At 38.9% G+C, this 27,394-nt stretch overlaps 1 protein-coding gene across 16 annotated transcripts in view; it reads right to left on the reverse strand.

Annotated features, from left to right (window-relative positions):
* TRIP12 (thyroid hormone receptor interactor 12) overlaps positions 1-27,394 on the reverse strand; it is a 77,969-nt gene that overhangs the window by 13,658 nt on the left and 36,917 nt on the right. For 11 of the 16 annotated variants that reach the window (XR_010744385.1, XM_066326311.1, XM_066326308.1 and 8 more), the window contains 25 exons: positions 19,074-19,179; positions 17,688-17,824; positions 16,697-16,780; positions 15,258-15,353; positions 14,133-14,281; positions 13,776-13,811; positions 13,596-13,691; positions 13,084-13,176; positions 12,784-12,945; positions 11,112-11,180; positions 10,833-10,998; positions 10,024-10,141; positions 9,727-9,883; positions 9,267-9,420; positions 8,529-8,757; positions 7,702-7,820; positions 6,893-7,100; positions 5,777-5,877; positions 5,492-5,666; positions 4,984-5,125; positions 3,945-4,136; positions 3,126-3,277; positions 1,148-1,320; positions 635-708; positions 288-487 (listed from right to left, as the gene is read on the reverse strand). Coding sequence is in view for 14 of the 16 variants with exons in the window: in XM_066326311.1 (XP_066182408.1) it covers positions 288-487; positions 635-708; positions 1,148-1,320; positions 3,126-3,277; positions 3,945-4,136; positions 4,984-5,125; positions 5,492-5,666; positions 5,777-5,877; positions 6,893-7,100; positions 7,702-7,820; positions 8,529-8,757; positions 9,267-9,420; positions 9,727-9,883; positions 10,024-10,141; positions 10,833-10,998; positions 11,112-11,180; positions 12,784-12,945; positions 13,084-13,176; positions 13,596-13,691; positions 13,776-13,811; positions 14,133-14,281; positions 15,258-15,353; positions 16,697-16,780; positions 17,688-17,824; positions 19,074-19,179 (3,388 nt within the window). In the remaining 2 variants the exon portion in view is untranslated. Of the gene's footprint in view, positions 1-287; positions 488-634; positions 709-1,147; positions 1,321-3,125; positions 3,278-3,944; positions 4,137-4,983; positions 5,126-5,491; positions 5,667-5,776; positions 5,878-6,892; positions 7,101-7,701; positions 7,821-8,528; positions 8,758-9,266; positions 9,421-9,726; positions 9,884-10,023; positions 10,142-10,832; positions 10,999-11,111; positions 11,181-12,783; positions 12,946-13,083; positions 13,177-13,595; positions 13,692-13,775; positions 13,812-14,132; positions 14,282-15,257; positions 15,354-16,696; positions 16,781-17,687; positions 17,825-19,073; positions 19,180-27,394 lie in introns of those variants that run through there. The other 5 variants (XM_066326318.1, XM_066326312.1, XM_066326314.1 and 2 more) reach the window with 4 other exon arrangements.

Genomic DNA, 27,394 nt, shown 5'->3' on the forward strand with positions numbered 1-27,394 from the left:
TTGTGGTTAGTTACCTAATGCTAAGAATAGTTTCTCCCCATCTAGAAGGTGCAATTTAAAATTCCCCATTGCTTGTTCACCAGTTTTACTCAGGAGCTATAAATAACATCAGGAGCTAGCAGTGAAATCTTAATAAGTTTTAAGTATCTCAAGCACATCAGGAAATTCAAAGCTCCACCGTTTTTGAAGGGATAAAAAAGAAGAGACTGCTAATATTCCAAATTTCCTGATGTATATACATTTAGTAAACTGGAGAAGTTATTCCTGGATTTCTCGCGGCAACTTACCAAATGGTGTGCGTTTTTGTCCAAATCCCAGCTCTTCCCAGTGGGTTGCTTTCATCGTCTGTAGACTCCCTCTCTTCCTCAGCTTGTAAACTGTACTGCCTGACTGCTTGGTACACAGTCATATTGTATGGCAGCAAGTGATCTCCAATGTAAAACTGCAATCTATGTCTCACATTCCCTGAATTTAAGAATTGAGCAGCCTGAACAAAAAAAAAAAAACACACACAACACAACAAACACCACACACCAAACACACATACACTCAAGTTAGTAAACTTGTTGCATAGCTTTTCTTTAAGGCCCTCCACACACTGCACCCTCCCTGTACTCCCAGAGCAAAAGCTTACCAAAGATTCATCTATTTCTTCATCTGACCCATCATCATCACTATCTTCATCATCTTCTCTAACTCTTCCATAGCCTGAGGCAAGACAGAAGAAAGGCATCCTCACTGGATTTTTTTCATGAAAGATAATGCTTTGGTACTCTGACTATTAAAACTTCTAAAACTTTCAAACCGTTCCAAAATGCATCACTTAAAAATGGTAAGATTCAGAACAGCTAGAACAAATTTCAGTATCAACACCTGGCATCAAAACTGCCAAGCTACAGCCAGTGTGACAGTAAAGCAGTAATACTTCTGTTAGTATTTTGACTGAACTGTTTACCACAGGAAACAGTCTGTCCCAGAAAAAGAAGATTCTCTACAGCTTTAATCTCCTCCCTTGTGAGCAAGGTATCTTCAGAGGCACCTTCTGTTTATCTTCAGCATAATCCTCACAGGTTTTTACAGACTCCACACTGACAGCAGGAACTATTCCAAAAAGGAAAACACAAGTGACTGTATAATATATAAATACCTCTAACTACAAGGTATCTTTCAATGGCTTGTACCAAAGCCAGAGGATCAATCTTCACAGGTCCACCTTTCCACTGTTTCACATTAGCACAGTCTGGATGTCTTTGCAGTTGGCATTTTAACTGATGCGTATTGAAGAATTTTAAAGCTTGGGATCCTCTGTTAAGAGAAAAACTCAAAATAATTTGTGAAAAAAGTTGCTACACAAAGAATCTAATAACCATAATTGCATCAAAATGCAGTGCAGTAGGCTTATACATGCATTTACAATTTTACTTCTTCAGAGTATTATTTGTCAGACTATTTCCCTAAAAATAAGCTACTATGATTTGGATAAATAGATTAGAAGTCTTCTTCTACAACAACATCAAAATCCAAGTGGAACAAAATCCGGAAGCTATGTGAATTGAGAGAAAGCCCAGCCTGAGGTCTGATTACAATATACTATACTGTATATAGTATAGTGGCCTATACTGACTACCTTTGAAATCTGAAGTAGCTCAGTTGTCAGAGATTTAGAGCTGTGTTTATGTGCAGTGCAACAAGAACCAGAAATGGGCGTGGAAAATGCAAGTATTCATTTAAATGGATTTTTTTCAATAAATACCTAAAGAGAACACCTGAAAGCTCCCCTTTTCTTGCCAAGAACAGTTTATATATACATTGCACGTCACCAAACTATCAACACTCAAGCTAGCTGGTATTATACAACAAGCCTCTTATCTTGGGCTGCTTCTATTTCCAGGTGCTAGTAAAAGACTACCAAAACTTAATGCCTCAAAATCCTCACTGACATAATCCACAGTAAAACTTTTAGTCAAACAATGCCACAGCACTCTGCCTTCCCATATTTAATTCTCTAGCAAAAAAGAACAGCAGGATTTTGGTTCTATGATTAGCAGCTTTTTAATTTTGGTAGTTATACCAAAATTATGTAAGGAAGCAATCTGAGATTACAGAGCACATATTATTTGCAAAAGCCAGTATAGAGACACTGATTTCTTCTCATAAGGAGTCAGTGTACTCCATTAATTCCCACTGATTTTAAGTTTCGCAAAAAAACAAGTACTGAATTTTAATGTTAGTCAGATTAATGCTATAGTGTGAGGCTCCAATACATCAGGTGAAATGGATGTTGTGTCACTATTAATGAAGAAAAAACCCTCTCCACACTACCTTACTACCTGAGACAAAGAAGATCATTTGACATTTCTAACTTTAAAGAGTTTTCAAGAAGTCATTTTCAATGCTCCTCCTCTCATGCTGAGCTTTTAGCCAGCACCAAAATATACTTTCAAAACTTACATGCAACTGTATTGAAACAGATTCCCTGTTATATAATTAATAAAAACTAATGTTGATTTACTCAAGTACAGAAAAGAAATTGTAGAAACAGGTCTTTAGTCATTCAGATTTGTTACCTAAAACACAACTACCAATCTTGATTCCAAATTTATTCTGTATCTTAAGACTCAGGGCAGGTCTAACAGCTATTTTAAACTCTATTGACAGCCAAGACTTATCACTTAATCCACTATCATCCTGGAGAACAGAACCTATATGAATAACAAAGCTGAGCACTGTAATACACTCCCTGCAATTTAATTACTCTGCTAAAAAACAGAAGTGTCCAAGCAATAAATATATTGCTTCTTTCCAGTGTTTGTTACATGGGGATAAAGAAGACATTTGGACTTTTAAAGGGTAAATTTAAAGATTGCATTTAAAGTTGATCTATCACGCCCAATTTAAGTGAGACAAGTTTCAAGATGGTAAGGAAATAGTACAATATTTCATCTTCCACTGACTAAAAAAACCCAACTGCGTCATTGCCTTTGTCTTTAACAGGGTCAGAAGTTTCTATAACCTCCTCTTGTAATTGTACTTTTACTTGTACTTATCCCTTTTAGTGTTGTTTGAAACAAGTTCTAGAAAACACGAGCTTCCAACAATACTGTTACCTGAGCATTAATCCTTACCTGCTCCCTGTTCCATTTCCACTAGGGAAGTCATGCACTTTAACAGGAAACTGTTCCATCTGACTGAGGCAGTTGTTCATTTTATGGACTAATGCCAACAAAGGTGCATTTTCTAATGGCTCTAATCTTCCAAGGGGCTCTTCTCCAGGAAGCTGAAATACACGCCAATCTTTAGTTACCTGCTTGAATTAAACCATCCTAAACAATTTATACCATAAATGAAGAATCCCTGCTCTCACTGAAAGTAGCAGCAGTATCAGGATGAGTAAATGTCACAAGTTTATGAAAGACCTGTTGCAAAAAATGTACTTTTCTCTCCTGGTTTCAACAGAATAGCCCAACAGATTTTAAGTCTTCACCCTTAACCATGAGTAATAAGCTTTTTGCGAGTTTCAGTTATCCGCTTTCCTCTCTTCCACTTCAAATTTCTTCCTTTAAAAACAGAACACTAGTTTCTTGCAGTATTTAGTCCTAAGTGATAATATTACTATCCAAACTCCTTCCATATCAACTTCTTAAAAGACAGAAACAACTTTTAAGTTGCTCAAGACTCAGACAATTGGCCATTTTGGCATTTTTTCCACTGCTATGTGGAACTTTGTGTAATTTCAGGGTATTCAAAAAAGTTCATGACCTACGAAGACATTGAACAATGTGAAAATTGCAGTGTTAATGCAACTTCTACATAAACAAAACATTCATTCTATATTTCCCCTTTAAGACAAGGTGAACACAGAATCTCCCAAACCCTTTTAATGAGAAAGAACATTTGAGAAAAAGACAACTAAGCACACCAGAAAAATAAACAAGGAAACTTACTGGAGAAGAAAAAAATACATGAAGAAATCTTTTCAATCTGATATCCCTGCTAACAGCATCTTTTTCACTTTTAGATGTCAAATAGAGCAGCAGTTGTTTAACAAACCCACTATGCTGGATTTCAAATGAGGAGACGTCAGATTCCGAGACAATGCTACGGATTTCTACAAGGCACTCTGTTCCACCATCCACCTGAAAAATGAGAAGAGAGTGTTTTACTACCTAGGTATTAAAGGCTTAAGAAATCCAACTTCTCCTTCTACTGCATGAAACAGCTCTAAAGGGAGGGGGGAAAAACAAAAGGGAAGTCTGGAATGTATAGTAACTCAATACAAGCAGCAATGTAGGGCAAATAATCTGGTACATGTGTCTGTGTTCAAGGGGAGACATTACAGTCAACATCTACATTTTCTCTACTTTGAGAGAAATACAGAGTCCCATTTCTATCTTATTCAAGGTAAAGATAAGCTCCAAGCAGGGGTGCTTTCTGTTCTAAAAAAACCCCAAACAAAACCCCAACAACTCAGATAGATGTCACATAAAACATACACCAATGTGGAAGAGAGGGAGGGAAAGTTTCATATTTCAACCATTGCTCAGATCAAAGCACAGAACACAGCACAGCTCTTGTGCTGGTTCAGAAGTTACGTGTTTGGACCACCTATCGAGGACCACAACTTTCTGAAAAGCAAGGCTGAAGTTCTTGACATGCTACCACATTTTCCCCAGTCTGTATTTCTTCTATCATTTTAACAAAATGCTGCTTCTCTCTCCTCCCCTCAATCTCAAAGCTCTTACTACAAATGGTATTGTTCTTTGAGAATAAAGTCGATCCCTGACACTTAAGTGCAGAACTCCTGAATTTGAAATTAAATGCTAGGCAAATGACACACTGCTAGGACTTGTCTTTTATCACAAGTGGTGTGTGTCAGAGCTTACACACTCATTCTAAAAAATTACTCCAAGTCAAATTGACTCACAAGTCAAGCAAGAAATTACCCCCCACACACACACTCTAAGTAAGTTTGCCACTTCTAACCTGGAGGTTGAGTTGTTCAGTTGCAGTGCAAAGTCTCTGTAATACATTTAGTGCAGGATTGCTTCCATCCATGTTTTCAGAACTAAAATAATGTTCTACAAATTTATGGGCTTGCTCCTTAATCCAGCCCTTAATTTTTTCTCTGTAAAGAAGCACACAAAAGGCTTTTAGTCACACTTAGCATTTGCATACATCAATATGGCAAGTAAATACAACCTGAATATCATTCTCTCCATGTTAAACAGCAGTCCCACCAAAACCCTTTGCTTTTACTCCAACACAGTCAAGCACTTCTCTCTACAGATCACTTCTTACATGGTTTTTCTCATTTTTCTCCACCATGCAACTTTAAACTATTCAGATGTTATTTTCTCTACCTTAATTTCTTGGTTCTTTTTTCCAGATTTTTTTTAACTGTGATTGAGCTCCAGCTTCTTTCTAGCTGCTATTTAATCCCCTGATCATAGTCCACATCATGTTACAAGTATTGTGATTTTTTTGAGTGTACCTGTTATTGGAAATGGTATCCTTGGAAGCAGCCCTTGCAAGACCACTTACTCCTGCTGTTCGTGCTGGTTCAATATTATTACTGTTGGACTGTGTGCTTAATCTTCCCCATGTTTTAGGATTTAAACTTGCCAAGAAAGAAGATTTAGGAGACTGAGTAGTTGTAGGGCTTTTAGCTGGAGGAAATAAAGACAAAATTTAAGAGAATCAACAGGTTTATTACAGCTAGCTCTTTCTGCAGTTTATAAGCTTACTTTAAAAATGTCATACTTTAAGAATTATTTACCTTGATTGTCTACTTTATCATCATCTCTTGGAGGGGAGTATTTTGGTCTCCTTGGCCCTCGTTTTGGCAGTCTTTTTCTCTTTAGAACATCACTCAGTCGTCTGTCCAAATTTAAAAATAAAGTTACTTATTTCCACCCATGAATATATATTTATGCACACACCCCTCCCTCAGTTTAAAATGCATCTGCCAACTACTTCTTTGAGAATTAAAGAACAGGTTCCATCCCATAAGGAGGATATTCCCCACTCTAGGAGCACGGGCCTCAACTCTCTAATTGACAGGACAAGTAGAAAGGGTTTTGCTGGCTGTCATCTTTCTATAATGAGTAGCCAAATAGAGACAGAAGTGACACTAAAAAGAGGTTTCTCATTATTTTCATGCTTTAATTGGGTAAGCATTTGGTTGTCCATTTGTTTGAACACATTTAAAATGAAAACAAAATTCCACAAATCTCTACTGAATAAACACCAACCAACATTGGATACTTGACATGCCTCCCTACAAAAGCCCAGAAAACACTTCAATTTATGACCTTTCTACTCAATCACACTTCGCAAGTTCACATATTTGAATTCTTTTTTAAAGTGACAAATATTTGACCTTTAAAATAAGAGCAAACTAGTAATTTATTCCCACACTCTATTTTAATTCCACAAGTGTTCAAAACTATTGCCTTCCAACAAAACTCGAGGATAACTTTTATTTTTTGTCCAGTTGCCAGCAGAAAGGAACCATGCCCTACAGCTCTGAAAGAATCACTGTCCTTAACAGTTAGATAAGACCACAAACTGTTGCTCTCTCAAAACAGAAAATTATCTAATATGATTATGATAATAATAAATACAAATAAATATTATAATAACTATAAATATAATTATTTAATATAACTACCAGGTCACTGCTTTTTTCCTCTTTTAAACATTAAATATAAAATGAAACAAAGCTACCCCCTGAAAAACTCAACGCCACTCCAATTTAGCCCTTTAGAGGAAAATACCATAGTGAAATGCAGATGCTGTGTGGGCAGCCCATGTTACAGAAAAAAACCCCCAAAATCCCACAAGAAAGCACCAAAGCCAGAACGAACAGCTCCCTTTCAGGAAGTGCACTTACCCCTGTGGGCTCAGATCCAAGGAATCCTCCCGGCTGTGCTGTAAGCTGGGAGAGCCCAAATCTGCAGCTGCGTTGCTGGCAACAGTGGCTGTGCCAGTGTTTATGGTCGTAGTGGTTCCCAGCGTTCCTGATCCATTAGTGCATACTTTTGGGGGGCTTGTTAGCAAAGCCTCAGACTCTGCCAAGTTTTTTACTTGGTGCATCACCCCTTTTGAGACAGAAGAGATCTTTGTTTGGTGGGTTGGTCTGGGGTAGGGGGAGAGGAGGGGGTGGGAGAGATGTGGTGGCAGGAAAAAGGGTGTTTGAAAATGTAGAACTGACTGTTATTTGAACCTCTGCTTTGACTATGGCAGTATGTGCTCATCCCACCCATTAATACTAAGCTTTAAAAGCAGTTAAATCTTTTCTTCAAGAAGTTAACCTACATAGTTTAAAAATAAAAAATTAGACTAGTATGAACAGTAGCTAAAGAAACTCCAAGCACAAAGGCTAGTAAAAAGACTTCCTGCCAAAGATTCATCAGTTTTCTCCACTAAGACTTCCCATGTAATTTCAGTGAGCCATCTTCAGCCTGAGTTCACTAGTATCTAAGAAGCCTGTACAAACTTGCTTCAGAGTCTCAAAACACAAGCTCATCTCCTACAGAGTCTGGGGCAGCTCCCCCCTAGTAATAGGAGGAGAGCTTGCACAGATTAGCCTCTGTTATTCAAGAACAATATTCAATTTTTACAGCTTGGGGAGAGTGGACACACAGTTTTAAGATACTACATAAAGAGGTGAAGAAAAAAAAAAAAGAAACCACGATTTACCTTCTCTTCTGAAGTAAACACTAAAAATGTCAGGTAACTTTTGCATTAAAATCTCTGCCATCTGCAGGGCTCCAACTACTATCTTAAGGTCTTGACTCGACAGCATGGAGGCAATATGACTAAAACAGATAATTTATTAGAATTAGCTTTGTGGGTTTTTTTGGCTGGGGTTTTCTTTTTAAATCAAGTCAGTTTATCTTGCATACACAGCACTGGGGACTGAAAGCAAACAAATTTCATAGTGCTTTTATAAAAATTATCAATAGGACTGGAACAGGTCTCTTCCTACCTGTATCACTTTTACCAAGTTTTAACATGGCATAAAGGAGAGAGACTTTTATAAATAGGGTGTTCTGGAACTTGGTACTGTCCTTGAAAAACTACTTGGTTTATTTTCCAGTTGCATCCTCAGACCCCCAACTTTTTGTGTAACAAGTAGGAGAGAGTTCATGAATAAAACCTACCAGTTGAATGCTATTACATCTGTCATTGTTCATATTGTATTACCTCAAAAGCTATCTTGCCCACAGAGAATTTCATAGGCAAGTTTTAGAAATCAAAAAACCAATAAAAGGTAGTATTAGACACTCCTAGTTCACAAAGTCAGAGGCCACCTAAGTATCTAGTAAGAAAGCCTAGCATGGGCAACTACTGCAAAATCTATGATGCAAAAAATTCCTGCAGAGCTGGCAGCCTCAGTGTTTGGAAAAGAAGTAAAACTTTCTAAGTATCATTTTTCCCCTGAAAAACATGATTCAATAAAAGTAATCACAAGCTTGAGCTGTAAGCTCAAAATTAATTTCATTTGCAGCAGTTAATGAACCCACCTTGAAACAGCATGGTTTTTCAGCACATCCTTCAGAAGTTCAGCATCAGCAAAATAAATTATCCTAAGAATTGCTCTAAGGCACTTGTGTCTAACAGCAGGTCCAGCTGAAGAACTATATACTTCATAAAGAACACCAAACAGTGTTTTGATAAAGGATTTTGCCAGTTCTGGGTCCTCTTTCATTAATTGTGCTCGAGCATCATCCTTCTTCAATTCCGAATGTCCACCTGTGAGAAAGCGTGCAACAAATCACTGGACAGATCTTTGTGTTTCTCCTCTGATGATTACTTTCTTTTGTTAAAACTGATTTAATTCAACTCTCAAACTGAAAAGATAAAATCCAAAATGCAAAACCTCCGCTTTCAAGGAGTTTAGTCTTTTTTTCTTCAGTTTTCTTACAAATTTCTGTATAATAGTAAGAAGCCCTCACAAAGTCTTCATTAAATAAAAGAGCTGTATGAATAGAACTGTTTCAGAAATCCCAAGCCAGGAACACCCCCAGCTCCCTCCCATTTCTACACATTTTCAGGTCCCAGGAGGAGTTTACATGTTAAAAAGCACAGATGTCAACAAGGATGAGTTTTGTTATAAAGCTTTGTTCATTCGTGTAATTCAGAAGAGTTAGATGAACCACAGAGGCCGTAAGAAATTCTTAAGTTAAGCAATAAACTGCTGCACAACCCAGCATAAATTAGCCACAGCTAGAGAGCCCAGGTGTTTCCTGAGCTGTACTTACTAGTGTTTGTATTGGCTAAAGGGTTTGGTTTTCGCTGAATGGCACGAGCTGTTCCAGTATCCTCATTTATTTGCTGCATAGAGTTAAAATCAATAGTATAGACACGCCCAAGCGTAGACAGGCTTATCTCATCCTCACCAACCTGATGAGCTGCCTAAAATCAAGGAAGAGTTTCAAGTTAAGAAATCCCTAACAAACAGAAAACTGTATGAAAGGTGAGGAGAGGGGAAAACAGTAAGAAAAATGATGACAGAAATATACTAAATACAGCAATTGAGTGATTAACTATGGCTGAACACCAAAATACTGCAGAATGACAGCAAGATGTTTGAGGAAACTTGTGTTTCTTACTCAGAAAGATCCAGAGTGATATTTTGAAGGACAGAGAAAGCACTTAATTCCCCATACAACCACATGCAGATTTGAAAAACATCACCACACAAACGTGTGGAATTATTACCTCTATTATTCGACTATCAATCCTGTTATAGGGATGCCAGAGACCCCTGTCATCTCGCCACTGCCATATTGCACCATCTGTGTTTTGTGCATTTCCTTTCTTTAGCATAGTATCAACAGCAAAGATCCCCTCTTTTGGCAGGCAAGGCATCAGTTCACTGTAAAGAACATTAAAACAGTATTTTACTAAAAGTATACAATCAAGCCAATCTAAACTGAAAACTGTTTGCCTTACTTTAGTGAAGTTAAGGATTTTAGCATTCCAACCACACCCAAAATCTAAGACTGCAAGACTTACCAGATAAGAGAAGTAAGTTCATAAAGTTCTTGAGGACTTCGTGGAACAAGGTCAATTTGTTCTTGACAACTCCCATTAGAGGCTCCACAAAGGAGGAAGTGAAGCGTTTCTGCAATATCTATAAAAATTATTATTCATGAGACTGCCTGTATCAGATAGGGAATCCATTTTCTGCTGGACACTACACAGAAGAGATAGTTACTGCCCAAAGCAAACAGAGACTGGACTACAGGACAAAATGTGTTTCTTTGAACACTAAGAAATGTGTTTGTTCTCAGTTCTGGGGTTTGTGTTTTCTTCCTTTAAGGGACAACTAGGGGAGACAAAACTGCTCAATATACAAGACAAGGAAGAAAACAGGGAAAGATAAAGGGCAGTTGAAGTGGTCAGTCAAAATCTGTGAGATGGAACAAAGAGAATGAGGGACAACTAAGAGAGCTCTACAGCAGTTAATTTTGTTAATGCTTTCCCCTAGAAGCAGCACTTAGAAGTACATGGTTCCCCCTACATGTTAAAAACTAAGAAAATAATGATTCAGCTTGTATTGAAATGAAAATAGCTTGTGTGGCCAATACAGACTCAAAATTAAGTGAGCACTGCAGTAACAACAGCTAGAACTAGAAAAAAGGACAAAAACCCCTCTGGATAAAAGCTTTCAACAAGTTTAACCGAATTTTTTATCCCAGGAGAAACATAATAGAAAAACCAAAATAGCAGAATATTTATATAATCAACACCACAGAGGTCCAAACTAACTGTAGGCATTTACATGAACAGGTTTCCTAGAACATGGAAGTGTAAGAACTCACTTTGCTTCATAAGCTGGACTGCAAGGGTGGGGCAGTTGGAGCACATCAGGGAGAACATGCGCACCACCATGATGAACATTCCTGAGCTCAGGATAGGAGGTGTCACGACCAAGAGCTGCTGGATATTTGTTAACAAATCCTTGGAAGCAACCTGCTGCAGCAAGTTCTTCAGGAGGGAACAACAAAACGGGAAACATTAGTCCTTGAAAGGTGAGACCTCCAGAGAAACAAGATGGGTGGAGAAGCAAGCAGAAATACACCCCCAATCCATACTCTTACCTCTTCATGCTGGAAGTTGTCCACTAGGCGTGCAAAACACAGACAAGTGCTTTCAACTGACTTTTTGTCCTGTTATAAAAAAGTTTAGTTTAAATTGCAATATTTTAACTTGCATTAGAACATCCTGTCATTTTGAGGCATTCATAAAATTTCTCCAAGAGAGTCAGCCTGATCATATTTTACACAACGTTACAGCTCTGACTTTTAAGTTCACTGAGAGTCAAAACTGACCTCCTGATACAGCTGTGCTTCCTACATATTCCCTGGGAAACACCCCCCCTTGCAACACAGATACTTTCATGGACCTTTAGAGATGAATAAATTGATCTCTAATATTCTTTTTGGATTCTGCAACAATAGGGAAAACAGCTACAAAGGCAAAGTAACGTGAGTTACAGATAATAAGCAGGAGTTAAGGCTACTGTTCCACAGACAACATGACACTTGATTTTGATATTATGCAGCAAAGACAACACAGCCAATTTAAAGACATAAGTAAAGAGTGCTCTAAAAATAGCTCTAGTTAAAAGTTCAATGAAATGCTCAAGGAAGTTCACCTGAACATCATAAAACACTAACCATAATGGTGGCTGAGCACTGGAAGAGGTTAGCCTGAGAGATTAAGTCTCCATCCTTAAAGATACTTAAAAACAGAAAAAAAATCATCTGGACATGCTCCTGGGCAATCTGTCCTAGCTCACCTTCCAGGGGAGGTAGGACTAGGTAACAGAGCTCTCTTCCAACCTTAACTATTCTGTTAAGAGCTAATTCAATTCTTTTTCAGAAAATTTCCACTTCAAAATTTCTTGAAATCTTACTTTGGTGGGTTGTAGCTTCTCTTCAGAGATCAGGACTAGTACTTGTCCCTACTACTGGTGAAAATAGTGCTTCCTGTTTCGAGAGTACAATCTAAAGCTGTCATTTGGCTTCTTAGAAGCTGCCTCAAAAATTCAAGTAGTTTTTCAGCAAGATGTAGGCAAAATTAAGAATAGCACAACAATACACAAAACCATTACCTGGAAGCTTCCAATTAGGTGCATTTGTTAACAAACAAAATAGTTCTCTTTTTTCATCTTTCTAACAGGGAACTGCCAACCAAGCAGCTCACAAAAAATATCTTTGGTGCACCAGTCGTTGTAAGTGCTAATTTATGAACACAGCAGCACTGCAGGATATGTTGCCCTCAGGAGCCCCTTGATTCCAGATTGATCACTTCAAACTATTGTACAAAAGCAGGAACTTTTTAAGAATGTTGGGTGGTGGGTTTATGGCGAAGTTTAAGCACAAAAAACCCACAGAATTCAAACTGAGGGTGTTCTAAATTTAAACTGAGAGAAAACCTTGCAGCCTATCTGTTAAGAAAAAATAAAATCAGTAATGCTACCGGCCTGCCTCTTACTGATGTCCTTGTTCTTACAAGGACTACAAAACCATTACTCATGCTTTGAGCTCAAGTACCTTATTTGTCTTGTTTTATAAAACATCATGTTTACAGAACCACAAGAGGTCCATATGTACATTGGTATATCACAACTTGACAGAATAGAAGCTTAAAGTCAATTATGACCTTGCAAAGGCAAATAATACACCGCAAAGAACCAGGTATCTGGAGACACCTTTAAACTGCTTTCAGCTCAAAATCAAAATGTTCCATTTTTTAACAACTTCTTACCTGATGGGTTAACCTTTGTGTTAGCAGTGGCAAAGAGTCTGCCACAAAGTGAAACTCATCAGGTGTTATACTCTGGCAGCAGTTGGCAGCGATAGCTAGTGCATTCCTTTGTGCATTTATACTGAAGAATTCCAGATACAGCAAACAGTCTGCCAACCCACCCTGTAACAAAACAAACGAACATTTTCACTCTCAGTATTGCTGAAGTCACAGGAAGTTGTTTTCTTATTTCGTGTTCACAGAAGATCACCAAGATGCAGAGCTGGAGGAGGCAAAACTGCCTTTTTTGGGTTTACTTACTGCCTGCAGAATGGCTTTACTGTGCCTGCGTGACAACATCTCCAGGGCTGTAAGCGCCTGCTCTGCCACATCAATGCACTGGATAACTTGCAGCTACAAGAAAACAAAAAAGCTTGTGCATCAATTTCTAAACCAATTTGCAAAAATAATCACATTGATAAACACTCAGGCATACAGCCTCTACTAAGACACATGTGCTAATGCCAGTTCTGACCAAGCCTGCCAGTTTAAGGCTACCTCAGCTGTGGAGCTACTCCAAGAGGCGACAGCTCATAATTACACATTTTGTATGTTTCCAACCCCAATCCAACAAGAAGTTCTCAGTGAAGGAGAGAGCACTTTTCAGTAAGGGTGGGAGCAAAGATTAAGCCTGGCTTTAGAAGCTTCTCGCACATTTTATACTATCTTGTAAGCCATGAAAAGAAGCCACCATCTTGATGGCATTTCCTAAAGTTAAAACAAAAGATAAAATCCCCTCATGCTGTTTCATCACTGTGTTGATTTCATTTTACCTTTTCCAAGAAGACAGGAATTGCATCTACCACCACAGCAGATGATCTGGGAAGTGCTTCCATCATGTATGTTAAGGCCCGACACGCATGATTCATCTATTAAATACACAGATATTTGATTTTAGGTTCAGTTAACATTTTTGTATTTCAAAAGCTTCTTAAATATTACAAATTACTTACAATGTCAAAGTTGTGCTCCATCTGCAGCAGTGTTATCTGTTTAAAAAAAAAGTATTCATTGTTTAGAAAAATGTATCTAGATATCATCATAAAAAGGGTAAAAATCACTACTGTAGCTTTTGACCCAGGATTTTGAATGTTCGTAAGAATTCCAAAAGAACAACTACCTATTCTTGAGCTGATAAAATATTAATAGGACTACCAAAACCTAGCAAAACATCCTCTCAAAACCAAGTAAGATAGATACACATACACACACTTAGAAGTAAGACAATATAAATAACGATGACTTAATTTAAGCACAACATTGAGTGAAATATTATATCCTCCAATAGAAATCTGAGATTAAATCTTTACCAAAGCTGGTACAACACTCTTGACTGGAAATCCTCCTAATGTTTCTTCATTTCCCATAACCAACAGCTGGCACATCTCAATCACTGCCTGTAGTTGCTGACTTTCATCAGTGGCTTGGAGACCTTGTAAAAGCTGTTGAGCTTTAGAACCTAGATATCCAGAAAAAAATTTAGGAAACAAGGTATTAGAAAGTCTTCAAGGGAACTGTTATGCTATACTTCTGCCAGAGTGGAAGACCAGAGATAGTTTTCCTCTGTATTTGTAGTTTCATTTCCTTTCCCTGTCATAAAAAGGTGGAATAGGGAAGGGAGACAAAATCCCACTGTTGGCTGCCTTTCCAGTGCAGACTGGTCAGCACAGGGAGTCCGCCACACTGCTCAGCACAGCCATCTTGCCAACCTACAGCAGGTGCCAGAACCCAAACCATCCCACCTTTGTGCAGCAAAGGACTCTGCAATACCCCCCAGATAATACAGCACATGGAGCACTCATGAGACCCCATCCTCTTCTCGGCATGCAGTGTAACAGGCTGCCTCTAGCTCTCCTGGGAAGCCAGACTTGGACTGGAAGGTGCACATCTCATCCAGCTGCATAGCGCAGACCTGGTGCAACAAGTCTAAGGACCCACGCTCTCATTGACACAATGTCTGAAGGAAATTCATTCTGTCTGAAACCTATGACGCTTTTGAAACTAAAACCAACATAACTTAGAACTGACATCTACTAATTGTTTTAAAGCTAGCTTAAGCATTTGTTTAAAGCTAGCAAAAAACCCGAGGGAGTTGGAGAGGTCTTTTGTTAAGCAGCCCATCATGCAAAAGAAAAAGATAAGGAAGGGGTGAAAAGGCAAGAACCCTCCCTTTCCCACCTAGAAGGGAACATTAAGATGCCCCAAAAAGAAAAGCAAAGAAATACAGCTAATGCAAATTTTTCTTCCTTAAAGGAAGACAAGCAAATTAAAATTGTTGACAAGTGGTCTAGCACTATCATGACACACAAGTCTCCAACACGTAAAATACTAAATTAAACTAATGAAGCTAATACAAATATCAGATTTACTATTGGCTGAATTCTACTAGTCTGGAAGTGGAAAGAATTAAGTCAAATTAGACAAACTTTGCTTACTAGCTCCACTTCCAATTGTCCTGTGGAAGAGCTGCGACATCCGAGGACCAAGAGGGCCAAACAGGTGAGGAGGAAGACCCCTAGCCTCTAATAGAGCTAAAAGCAAACAGAGGATAACAGCCATTGTCAAAGCTTCTAGGTATATTTTAAAAAGTTTAAATTCCGTGATGTTATCATTAAGACTACTAGAATTTTGATACTTTAAGAGTTAGGATTAGATGCCTGCAGCTACCTCGATTTTGAAAAAACACCAAAAAGATGACCTTAAAGAAACAAGCAACTAATTTGTTTCTATCAGAGCATTAAGGTCCTTTACGAAGTCACCCGCTGACTTTCCACAGCTGTGTATTTCACAAAAGTAATCTCATCTATTAAACTGTTATAAGCCTAGAGCCAGAACAGCAGATACATCAGGCTGTAATTTCAAATCTGAACTCAAACTACACAGGGCAGGTTAAGCTTATCTTCATGTTTTCAGGACCTGCAGGCACTACTACTTTGAAAAAAATGACACTGAAAAACAGGCTCAACAGCTTTGTTTGCTGATGAGCAGGAGACAGAAGAACTCTGTTAAGTATTAGCAGGTTTCATTTTTGATTGATTATCAATACTTTGCAGTACTATTACTTAAGGTAAACTAAGTGGGTGATTCTGACTTTTGCTGTAGCAACCATGACTACTACCGATCAATAAAATAATCATTAATAGTGAAAACCAATTTAGCCCACTATTCCTAATGCGTATCTGTACTTACTGAGAACTATAAAGAAGTGAACTGATACTGACAGCACTCACTTCCACAATAAATATCCAGATTAACAAAAACCTTTCATTTGCAAGGGAGATCATGATCTCAGGACTCCCTGCAATGTAGTAGTAAAATCATTAGACCAGTTGCAGACCGTGCAAACTGAGTTTATACCTGCCATACACTGATTTTAAAAGACCAGACTCCTTTAGCCCAAGCACAAAAGCAAGCATTTTAAGAACATTCAGACTTTTTTGGTCAAAGCTTACAGCAACATGGGTATCAATGACAAGCACCAAAAAAAAAATGTTATCCAGAAGCAGGCAGAGTATATACAGTAGGCCTAATCTGGCCTCTAAACTTAAAACATGCTTGCAAAAAGTTATTTTCATATTGGAGCTGACTTAATAGGACTGAGTTCTCAGTTCTCTACTCCCCTTCCCCACTAGAAAATCATTAGTATTGCCCATTTAAATTAATAAAGACACTATCCCACCCCCCTCCAGACATCCTTGCATCTTTTGTGAATTACGGCTTGTAAATCCCTGCTTCAGAATTACTGTAAGCAAAAACACATTCACAGACAGGGAAACAAAATACAGACTTCCCACTTGAATGTCCTACAGAATTATTTATTGTTATTTATAGGCAGCTAACAACCAGAAAGATAAATTAGTAACAACTTTTATACCTTGTAGTCTTCCCATCTCAGAATCATCTGACTCACTTTCTCCAGAAGTTGTCATACCTACAGCTCCAGCAACAGAACTAGAAGCTAAAGAAACAATGAGAGATCAATGCAAGTTACAGTATCTTTAAAAGCCACAAAATTCACATCAAAGAAAGGCTCTGCCATCAAAAGTGCACTCCACATTTAACACTGCCACCAGCAAAACTGTAAAACTTCATTTTAAAACAGACCAGTCTAGAGGACTAGTACTTTCCAAAAGCTGAAGAGAATGGTTTTATCAACACAAGAAAAAGAAGAAAAAATACAGCTAATTCAGACAGATTTACCTGTATCCTTAATAAAAGTACATTTCTCTTAATTGAATATTATGCTGTACTTAAGTTTCCATTACTACTTTTTGTACTGATGCAGCCAGCTCTAAACACAGAATGTTTAGTATTTTTTACCATTCAGCAGAAATACTGCACAGCTCCTCTGAACTCACTAATTAAGACCAAATGATAAAATCATCATCTAATAGAACTGTGGAAGTAACAGTATTCAACTTGGTTACAAATTCATTCAGTACAGACATGCTTGCAATTTCAATGGAAAATCTGTAGAACATGAACTTGAGTAGTTTCAAGAGCTTTTACAGGTAATGCATGCCTTCTGTATTCTGAACAGTTTAATGTCTTTTCAGCTGGTGGCATTTATGTAGCATCAGCTGAAGTTACTTTTTAAAGAAGTACCAGAAGCTTAAAAACTAACATCTGGATTCCTGGATATAGTTCGGATGCTACAAAAAAAAAAAGCTAACTGAAACATGTACTAAATAGCCAAAAAATCATAATCAAATGTAAGGGTCCCTCTCACTCAAAAACCTTCCAGGATTATTTACCAGCTTAAATAACTTCTCTTCAGAACTTAATCCATTTTAACTACTTTTAAATGTAAGAATTTTATACCAGCAAACTATGATAAAAATTCTTCAGCTGGAATTCCTTCTCACCTGCAGCTCCCTGGGGAGGCTCATCTGTCCGTGCAGCTGAAGAGTTAACGCCATCCTGGTTGTTGTCAGGATCAGCCATCTTCTCCTGTCGGCGAGCTTCAGCTGCTCCTCTTTTGCCCAGGCCAGAGCCTCGCCGACTAAAGGTTCACAAAACAAAGCTTCAGATCTTATGAACTAAGGTAAGAGATTTATTAATGTAAGCCTACTAGAGACTACATAATGTTTCTGTACATCACTGCCGTAACATTGCACGAACGAGCAATTAGTGGAAGAACCTATCTTCACAAAACTATCCAGCCTTTCTGTACACTCCCTGCCCTGCACCATGGCAGTGGTTTGTTTACACTAAGGCATTACAGACAGGTCCTTACATTATACATTTTATGACCAGGAAGTCTACTGAAATATAAAAGCAAAAATGAACAAGCTTAAAGTGACTGTTAGTTATAAATCACATACACATTTGAGAAGGCCAATGATAAGAGTAGTCATCTTTACCGGAAGTTCTAAACTACTGAAAGCAAGAGGAAGACTCTGACATCCAACTTGGTTTTCAGTGTCAGAACAAGCTGGAGAGGATGAGCATATTTAGGTTTGCAGTTTTAAATACTACAGCCTTCATCACTACAAATACATATGCCTTCAAACTAAACAGTCAAATTCTAACACACACTTGACAACAAAACCAAGACTTCAGAACTGGGTTTTTAATGGTGTGAAAGAGAGAAAAGAGGATGTGCTAGAAGTACTAAGCAGTCTAGGCATAAGAACAAAAATGAAGTTTAAGGCTTCCTATGTCTAGCCTCACAATATATGCAATTACAGAAGTTTATTGCATCACTGGATACATTAACTCTCCCCTCCCATTTAATCTACCAGCTGCTTAAAATTACTAATTCAGGACTACTGCTCCTCTGCACCAGGAAGTACATTAAGTACTTAGATGCAGTTCAGATGAAACTGCTGACAAGCTGAGTCAGCTGAACAGTGCACCCTATTAAAACTGACTCCTGTGTGGTACCACAGTCTTGTTTTTCAAAACAATTATCTATTTCACTACTCATGACAGACAGACGTTCAGCCCTTCTGCCTGTTAAGTAAGTAGTCCAGCACTACTGTCTGTCTTCGTAAACACCTTTCTAAGGACAGGATTACTTGTTTCTCTTCCTCCACCTCCACAGCTGAGGGACTTCCTGGAAGTCTGATGGTGACAAATTCTACGTGCTATCCCTGACACTGGTGTACAGAGTAATCCAGCAGGCCTGAAAAGCTACAGCTACTTTCACAACAACCACATCAGAGACAGACAAGGCCAGTTTTCATGCATGAAAATGATATGAATACCAATTCACCGTAGTAATCAAGTTCCATTTCCCCAAGTTTTACCTGGTGCTAGCACAGGAGCCCGTGGTCTTTTGCCGTGTGCTCCGCCGTAAACTGGGGAGCTCAGCAGGTGGTGATTCACTGCGCTTCTTCGTGGATTTTCTTAGACCTATGCAATATGCAAAGAATTGAGAGTAAATCACCCTGAAACACATAGCAGCTCTACAAAGCAACTAAACTTTTGTGTACAGGAAACCTCCATGTAGAACAGCTTCTACATAAGAACCAAAACAAGCCCACACCAATTTTAGTCAGCTTACACGGAACAGCTATACCACTAAAAGGTTCAGACATTTACTTTTACTCATTAAGTAATACTAAACTCCAAGCTTTTATGTAGGTACTTTTTATTAAACTATATACTACAGCTATAGATCATCTTTCAATGCTAAATAGGTATCATATTATGGGACACAAGTGTATTATTTCCATATTCAAACAATTAAAAGAAGATGCCTTAGCCTTAAACAGAAAAAAACAAAACAACATACACTTCAAGAGAGAACGAAGTGGTAGTTGCAATCTCACATTTTAGTCAGTTTTATTCACACTAATATGGCTTAAAAAACTGTCTTCAGTTAGACCCACACTCTCCTCAAGGAGTCAAGCAGTATCAGTGCTGAGATTTACCCCATGGATTATTTGTGTTCCTATTTCAACTACAGCCCTTCGGCCCCTCTTACTGTCATAAGGCCATCCTTGATGTAAATAAGCAAGCACATCCTCACAGCTTTGGAAAAGGAGTTTCAGTGTTTAATTTACAAGTATTTGCATTGTTGAAAAATGACCCAATTGATAACAATTTTGTCTAGGTGACAAAGCCACTGTTCTGGTAACATCGCACCACAGAACCAGGTTAAACACACAAAAACCCCCTGCAATACAACATTCTCAGATGATCCTCAGCAAGCTATCAGGTTGAAATATCCAATGGCAGCTTCCAAAACATGAAAATGATAATTTAGGGTAAAAATCAAAAATTATCAGGCCCAGTTTGACATTGCAGTGACCCCATCCATACATCGCCACAAAAAATAAATATAAGAGAACATCATAACACTGAATTCAGACATGTTATTACTAGAACAGATGTAAACATTTCTGGAAAGTAAATTAGATTACTGCTCCCTCTTCTGGCAACAAAGCAAAAATAAAACATATTTAAACATGCAATGCATTTGAGTTCAAAAGTTATCAAACTAGCTCCTGTTTCCTTAATCCTAAAACATTCCAGGAATGCAGAATTGTGGTACTGAGAGATGAAATGATAATCCAGCCTCTGACTGGATATGTAACAAAAAAGTGATTTATAAAACTACTACTGATCTGGACAATAGCACATCCTTTCAAACATGTATTTGACCCAGAAACACAATGCTGTGTGCAGTTAAGGTCTATGCAGATGAATGTTAACCTGATATTCATGTATTTACCACATACATGGCGTAGCAACTTAAGAAAACAATGTTCTGTATTTAAAAGCCACCAAGCACTGAACTGAAGCAGGCCAGTCACTTGGAATTTTCACATGGTCTGTACATATAGAACATACATAACTTTTTCCAACATTCAGAAAAGTAGTGGCATTTTTACTACATATGCTTTGAAACCAAAACTGTAAGTTGAAGCTACCACAATACAATGACTCAAACCTTACTTACATATAGTATATGTAATACCTGGGGGAGGGGAGACAGGTGTGACAGGAGAAAACATGTCATAAGGCAGAGATACAAGACAAAACTCATTTGAAATGGCTGCAGCAGGATCCCATGCCATAGCTACACTTCTCAAGTACTCAGAAGTACAATAGTACATCAAAATTCCCCTCAGAGCTGGTTGTACTCTACACTAGAAAACACATCCTTCAACTGGCACCAGGTATAGCACTCTACTACTCCACAGATAAAATTTGTTTGCCCCACTGAGTTCAGAGATACACTTTCTCATATATAACACATAAGGAAAACTAAGTTATGTCAGCACATCATTTACTACTTCACATCCATGGGTAGTCATTTTCAAGTAGTCAAACCTAAATTAGGTAACTTCGTATTAGCTTAGTAACAGGCTATTGATGAGACACCACACATCCATTGTAAGTGAAGATGCTTGTATCAAAACAGGATTTCTGCTAAGGGCAAGAGTTTCACAAAGCATCAGAACAAGCTTAACAACTTACTGTTGTTCAGAAATATGGCCCATCAATCTCTTATTGTCCCCAAATCGATCCCAAGATGTACAAACTACACATATGATACACACTTTCTTGTTCTAGTATTCTGCCAGTTTGGTGAGTGAGCTTCCTTAAGGGTCAGATGAGTACAGACACGAAGCAGCAGGGCAAAGATGCAATAAAATGGGTTGTCCTTTTCCATGAGTGGCATTAAATTAGCTGAGCCATCTCTTTGAATTACCTCAAGAGGGTTGTAGAGAATGTACAGTTACCCAGTTACTCCTTGGTGGGTGAGCTGCAGAATACATTACATCCTGAGCATCCAGAAGAGCTGAGGACATTTTCTCCTGCTGCTCAAGAATGTTCTACTTATCAGATCTTTCTACGTGTTTCTTTTCCCAAGTCTTTTATTTTGTCTCTGAGCATCTACCAGAGTGCAACTGAGCTTCCACCTCCCTCTATTAATTGTAAAGGCTAAAAGAGAAAGCAAAGAAAGTCTTCTCACAGCATGTTCCCTTCCTGCTGTTCAATGCCACTCTGCCTTTAAGAAGCCTTCTTAATCAACTTTAAGTCAATCTTACCACCTGCATCTTTTGCAAATCCTTAGAGCCTTCCCAATATCCTAAGTGCAGAACTGCTAATTTCTTCAAACTGAGCCTTCTTCCTTTCACTCACATTGTCATTAAAATTTGGGATGGCCAGCACAGTCTCCAAATTGAAGGTTAGTCCTGCATCTTTAGGAGTCACAGGAGGCTTAAAGTGGCAAGCATTCACCAGTAAACAGAGTACAGCCAGTGTTCAGGAAAATGAGATTAAAGATGCCCTGTGCGTGCTTGATGGAGGAAAGCACCAGTCACACTGTCACAGACAGCAAGGGCTCTCAGAGGAATTGGTTTGTTATCTCCAGAAAATGTTTATTCAGCATTATTTCTGTAATACATAAAGCAATGGTCACAGACTCACAGAAAGGCTGGGGCTGAAGTGACCTTCAGAGATCATCCAAACTCACTGCGACAGCAGGTTCACTGCTCATGTTCAGGCACATTTTGAGTATCTCCAGAAAAGCAGACTCCACTGTGTCTCTGGGCAGCCTGTTCTACTGCTCTGTCACTCTAAAAGAGGTTTTTCCTCTTATTCAGTGGAACTTCCTGTATTCAGTCAGTGTCCTCTGCTGCTTGTCCTGGTGCTGGGCAGCACAAGAGTCTGGCCCCAACCTCTTGACAACCACCCCTGAAGTATTTGTATGCATTGATAAGACAACTTTTCTCCAGGCTAAACAGGCACAGATGCCTCAGCCTTTCCTCATGAAAGATGCTGCAGTCCCCTCATTACCTTCATAACCTTCCACTGGACCTTTTCTATAGTTCCTTGTCTTCCTTGAACTGAGGAGGTCAGAACTGGACGCAGCACTTGAGGTGAGGCCTTACTAAGGCAGAGCAGAGGAGCAGATCAACTCCATTGATCTTCCTAACACACCCCTGGATTCTGTTGGCCTTCTTAGCCACAAGGGCTCACTGCTGGCTGATGCACCACCTGTTCCCCACCAGGGCTCCCAGGTCCTTCTCCAGAGAGCTGCTTTCCAGCAGGTCAGCTCCTAACCTGCAGCAGTGTGTGAAGTTACCCTCTCCAGGCACAGGACCCTGCACTTGCCTTTGAACTTCATTCACCCAACTCTGCAGTTGCTCCAGGTTTAGCTGGATACACAGCCTCTGGTCTATCAGCCACACCTCTCACTTTTGTATCATCAGACTTGCTGAGGGTGCACTCTGCCCCCTAACCCAGGTCACTGATGAACCAGTAGAACAGGACTGAACCCAATACTGACTGCTGGGGAATGCTGCCAACTAAAAGCCTCCAACTGGACACTGCATTGCTGAGCACAACCTCCAAACTCTGCCATTCAGTCAGTTCTCAACCCAGTCCATTGTCGTTCCCCTCATCCACACTTCCTGAGCTACAAGGATACTACAGGAGACAGAGTCAAAAGCCTTGCTGAAGTCAAGACAGACATCCACTGCTCTCCCCTCATCTCCTCAGCCATTCTATCACAGCAAACTATCAGACTAGCCAAGCATTACTTCCCCTCAGTGAATCCATGTTGACTACGACTGACGACCTTCTTTTACTTCACATGCTTAGAAATGAGAATGCAGGATGAGCTCTGCCATCATCTTTCAAGGGATGAAGGTGAGTCTGACCAGCCTATAGGACCCTGGGTCCTCTTCCTTGCCCTTTCTCAAGTGACACTGGCTTTCCTCAGGCATCTCTGCTGTTCTCCATGACCTTTCAAAGATGATGGAGAGTGGCTTAGCAGTAACACCTGCCTGCTCCCTCTGCACTTGTAGGTGCATCCCTTCAGGGCCCACAGATTTGTGGGTGTCAAGTTTAACTAAATGATCTCTAATCCAAACCCCTCCAAGAAAATCAGCTTTAAGCACCTTATATTCAGCACCTGCAAAAACTTCAGAAGTAAACTTCAGAACTAGAGCAGAAGCACAGGCTTTCTTATGGCAATATTGCTTATGCCCTGACATCATCCTATTTTGCATGCCAAGCACTCAAGTTTATGAGTCAGAAGGAAAATACATTCAAACAGGCTAAACCTGAAATAGCATGGCCTAACAAATCAAACTAAAAAATCTTAACTTCACATTAAGCATGTTTACTTGTCAGCATCTTTTTAAGGAAGATTCTGTTGTGCAAAAGAAAAGTTCTGAATGCAGCTGTACTGCAATCACTTATTAAGTCTGAATGTATTACCCAAGTCAAAACAAAGTTAGACAACCAGTTCATAACCTAGAAAGCCCTTCATCTGCAGTTCAGAAAGGCAATCAGGAGTGATTTACTTGTTAGGACTGGAATTTTAGACTTCAGATTGGCTCCTGTGCAAGGCTGCTCTTCTCACTAATTGAGATAGAGTAAAAAGAGCTATAGCAGAGGAAGGCAAGACAGTCTCCTATCATTCTAAAATTCCTCTATTACCTTCCCTCAGTACCAACCCAGCCATCCCCAGAACTTATTAAAGCCCCACACAGCCTGTCACCACAATTAAACCAAGTATCTCCAAGCTAACCATCTTACTGCTTCAATCCCAAGTCCACATTTCCAAGGCTCTAAGTACCATCACCCAGTACTCTACCCACAATCCCAAATAAACCAATTCAGAGCTATTTTCTGACTCTTTTTTCCCCTCACCACTGCCAAATCCCTCAAAGCCAGGAATTCTGTACCACTCGTATTTTGTCTTCATGTTCATGTGGCTTTCCCCTAATCTCCAAGTGCTAGACAGAGACCTCCCAGGCAGGGACAGCTATCCAAGTTACCCCACCCTTAGCACTGCTGTCCCAGCCACTGCTGCCAGCTTCTTCCTACTTAAGGGCCACAAGACAACACCCAAAGGACAGCAAAGACTTCCCCAATAATGGAAACATAATCAAGCTTGATTTATATTCTTACATAATCAGTAACATGACCCAATTTGTAACATTTAAAAAGCTCCTACAACAGATACAGCCTGAAAGGGATGTGAAAACAGTCAAGTCATGAGAGCAAAAGGAGAAACTTGCTTTCTTCCTCTCTTCCCCCAGGAAGAAATATTCAACTGCTCAAACAGACGTAAAGAACTTTAGTCTAGCCTGTTTTTATTATTCCAACATATTCTTCAGCCGTTACTCAGTGATGTCACTACTGTGTTGAGCTAAACACTCTGAAAGTCACCTGGGCTGAATTTAACACCTATTTAGCTATCCAGAAGGACTGGACAAGAAACCTCAAGGTATTCTCCTCATTCTCCTCCAGCATGTGAAAAACTTTGGCAAAGATGGCAGCCATGTTTCTCCTCATTCTTCTCTTCAGTAGACTAAGTCAGGTCAGCTGTTCTTATTTTTCATTCATGATCACAATCCCTTAACAATAATTCTTGTACTCCTTAAACTACATCAACTCCAGAAGGGAACAGCATTGTATTTATATAGGCATGACCAACCAGGTGCAGTTTTGAAAACCTGGTGTAGTGGAAGGTGGCCCTGCCTGTAGCAGGGAGTTTGGAATGAGATGATCTTTAAGATCCCTTTCAACCAAACTATTCTATGATTTATGTTAGCCTGAATAATCACCCTTATTCTCCCACTTATTTTCCTAGAACCATTTCTACTGATCATTTTCCTGAAGTTTTTGCAGTTACACTTGCTTTTTTGTTTATCTCCCGCTAATTCTATAAGTCCTATTCCAGACTTCTACAAAGACATTTCATAATACTAACACTCACAAAAGTCTACCAAGTTTAAGCTTTTAGTTTCTACACAGAATTACTCTGACTTTCAAGGACTTGTTTCCAGTTGGGAGGGTATACACCTCAGTTTTATCTAGACCACTCTCTGCCCTCCTGCTTTAGACAGCATCAGAGTGTTAATATTTGTGTGAGACACCACTTTCTTCTGCTTACTTATCCTTTAAGACAACTGGTCTGCTACAGAAAACAAATTTGAACTTGCCCATTCTTTCTCAATAACCTATCCTACTGGTTTATTTTCTTCCTATTTTCATGAAACTTCTTAGCATTATTCAAAATGTGTGTTTTCTTAACATACTTCAAATTTGTCCAAATAGTTTGAAAGTGTATGCCACACAACCTTCCTCTTTTTTAGAAGACTAAGCTAACAGTAGTTTTTACTGATTCCAAGATAACCTCAACCTGTTGTCAGAGATCACTCTTTAAAAGGCTGAGACTGTTTGGAAATATCACTGTTCAAGATATTTCTGTTCTGTGTTGGGCTCTTGTATTTGGTGATCAATGATATTTACTGGAATAAGTTTTGCTGTAATCTATGGTAAAATAAAGAGGCATTAGACATTTCACACTTCCTAATATCATCTGCTAGTACTTTTCCCCTCCCTCAAATTGAAATGTAATCTATAGAAAATAACTTGATTCTCTATCACATGTAGAGAAATGTGAAAAAACACGAGAAACATCTCTCAACACACTTTGTGCCCCTTAGCAGTGACATTCTATACACACACCTATATTCCCTACCAACTTGGTTTTGTCACACCTATCTGAGCATCTTATCTTCTAGCAATAGACCTTTAGCTCTTCTATGACCAGAAAGTTAAGTCAAAGTATCTTTCTCAGTTCAGTCTTTGCAGTAACAGTTTAGGCTCACATTCTCAATGCTGTTTTTCAAGGTACCCAAAACATACATACACAGGCCTTCACACTGTGCTATTCAACCTTTCCCCTTTCTCACTCCTTCAGGAAGTTTTGTAACTTATTACATGAATTACTCTCTACCTTCATCTTCTTGTTCACTTGCTGGAGGTAAACTATTTCTTCTTCTTGTTGCCTTTCGTCATTGCCTGCAGCCTGACTTACCACAAAACTTGTTGGTCATTCCCATTGTTCCCTGACTTCTATTCACTTCCCCTCTCCTTCCACCCTGTGCAAAATCAGAGTTTTGATTCTGGAATTCATCACCTGGTAGCCTTGAATCACAGAGCAGATAGAAAAAAAACCCTGCTGTAAAGCAAGTAATTCCTCTCTCCTTCCCAAATGCCATTCTTCATCTGTTACATCATTCCAGAATCAATACTCCAGTCATGCACATTAGCCAAAACACATCTGTTAAATTTAATTGACCTGTGTTGATTATACAGGAAGACACCCAGTTGCTTTTGATTATTTCACCTATTTCCAGCATTAGTATTAACTATGGATGTGTCCCAGTTGGGGCAAGCTACTTGTTATCATGACTAAGTAAAGGAGAAACAGTAAGCAAGCTCAGGAATCCAACCTCATACATCAAGTTTTAGAGAATACACGCAGTTAATAAATCATTCAGTACACAAAGGCAGCAAAACACATTAAAAAACATTTTTTTCAAGACAGAGCTACAAGCATATCTGCATACTAGCAAGCAGGCGTTCTGCTTGGAAACAGCTTATATTTCTCAGTGATCATGTTCAAGAACAGTAGCTGCTATTCAAACTCAGCACCAGAAAGAAGCCATATTTAGTAGGAGCAACTTGGAAGATAAAGTGACTAATATCCCCAGCACTATGTACACCAGGTTTACAAAACTGAAGTTTTCAAACATCAGATTCTCACAAGGAAGAATCAGGAAAGTAAGCTGAAAGAAGAAACCACATA

Source organism: Sylvia atricapilla, chromosome 10 (assembly GCF_009819655.1).
Source record: "Sylvia atricapilla isolate bSylAtr1 chromosome 10, bSylAtr1.pri, whole genome shotgun sequence".
In the NCBI taxonomy this organism is placed as follows: Eukaryota; Metazoa; Chordata; class Aves; order Passeriformes; family Sylviidae; genus Sylvia; species Sylvia atricapilla.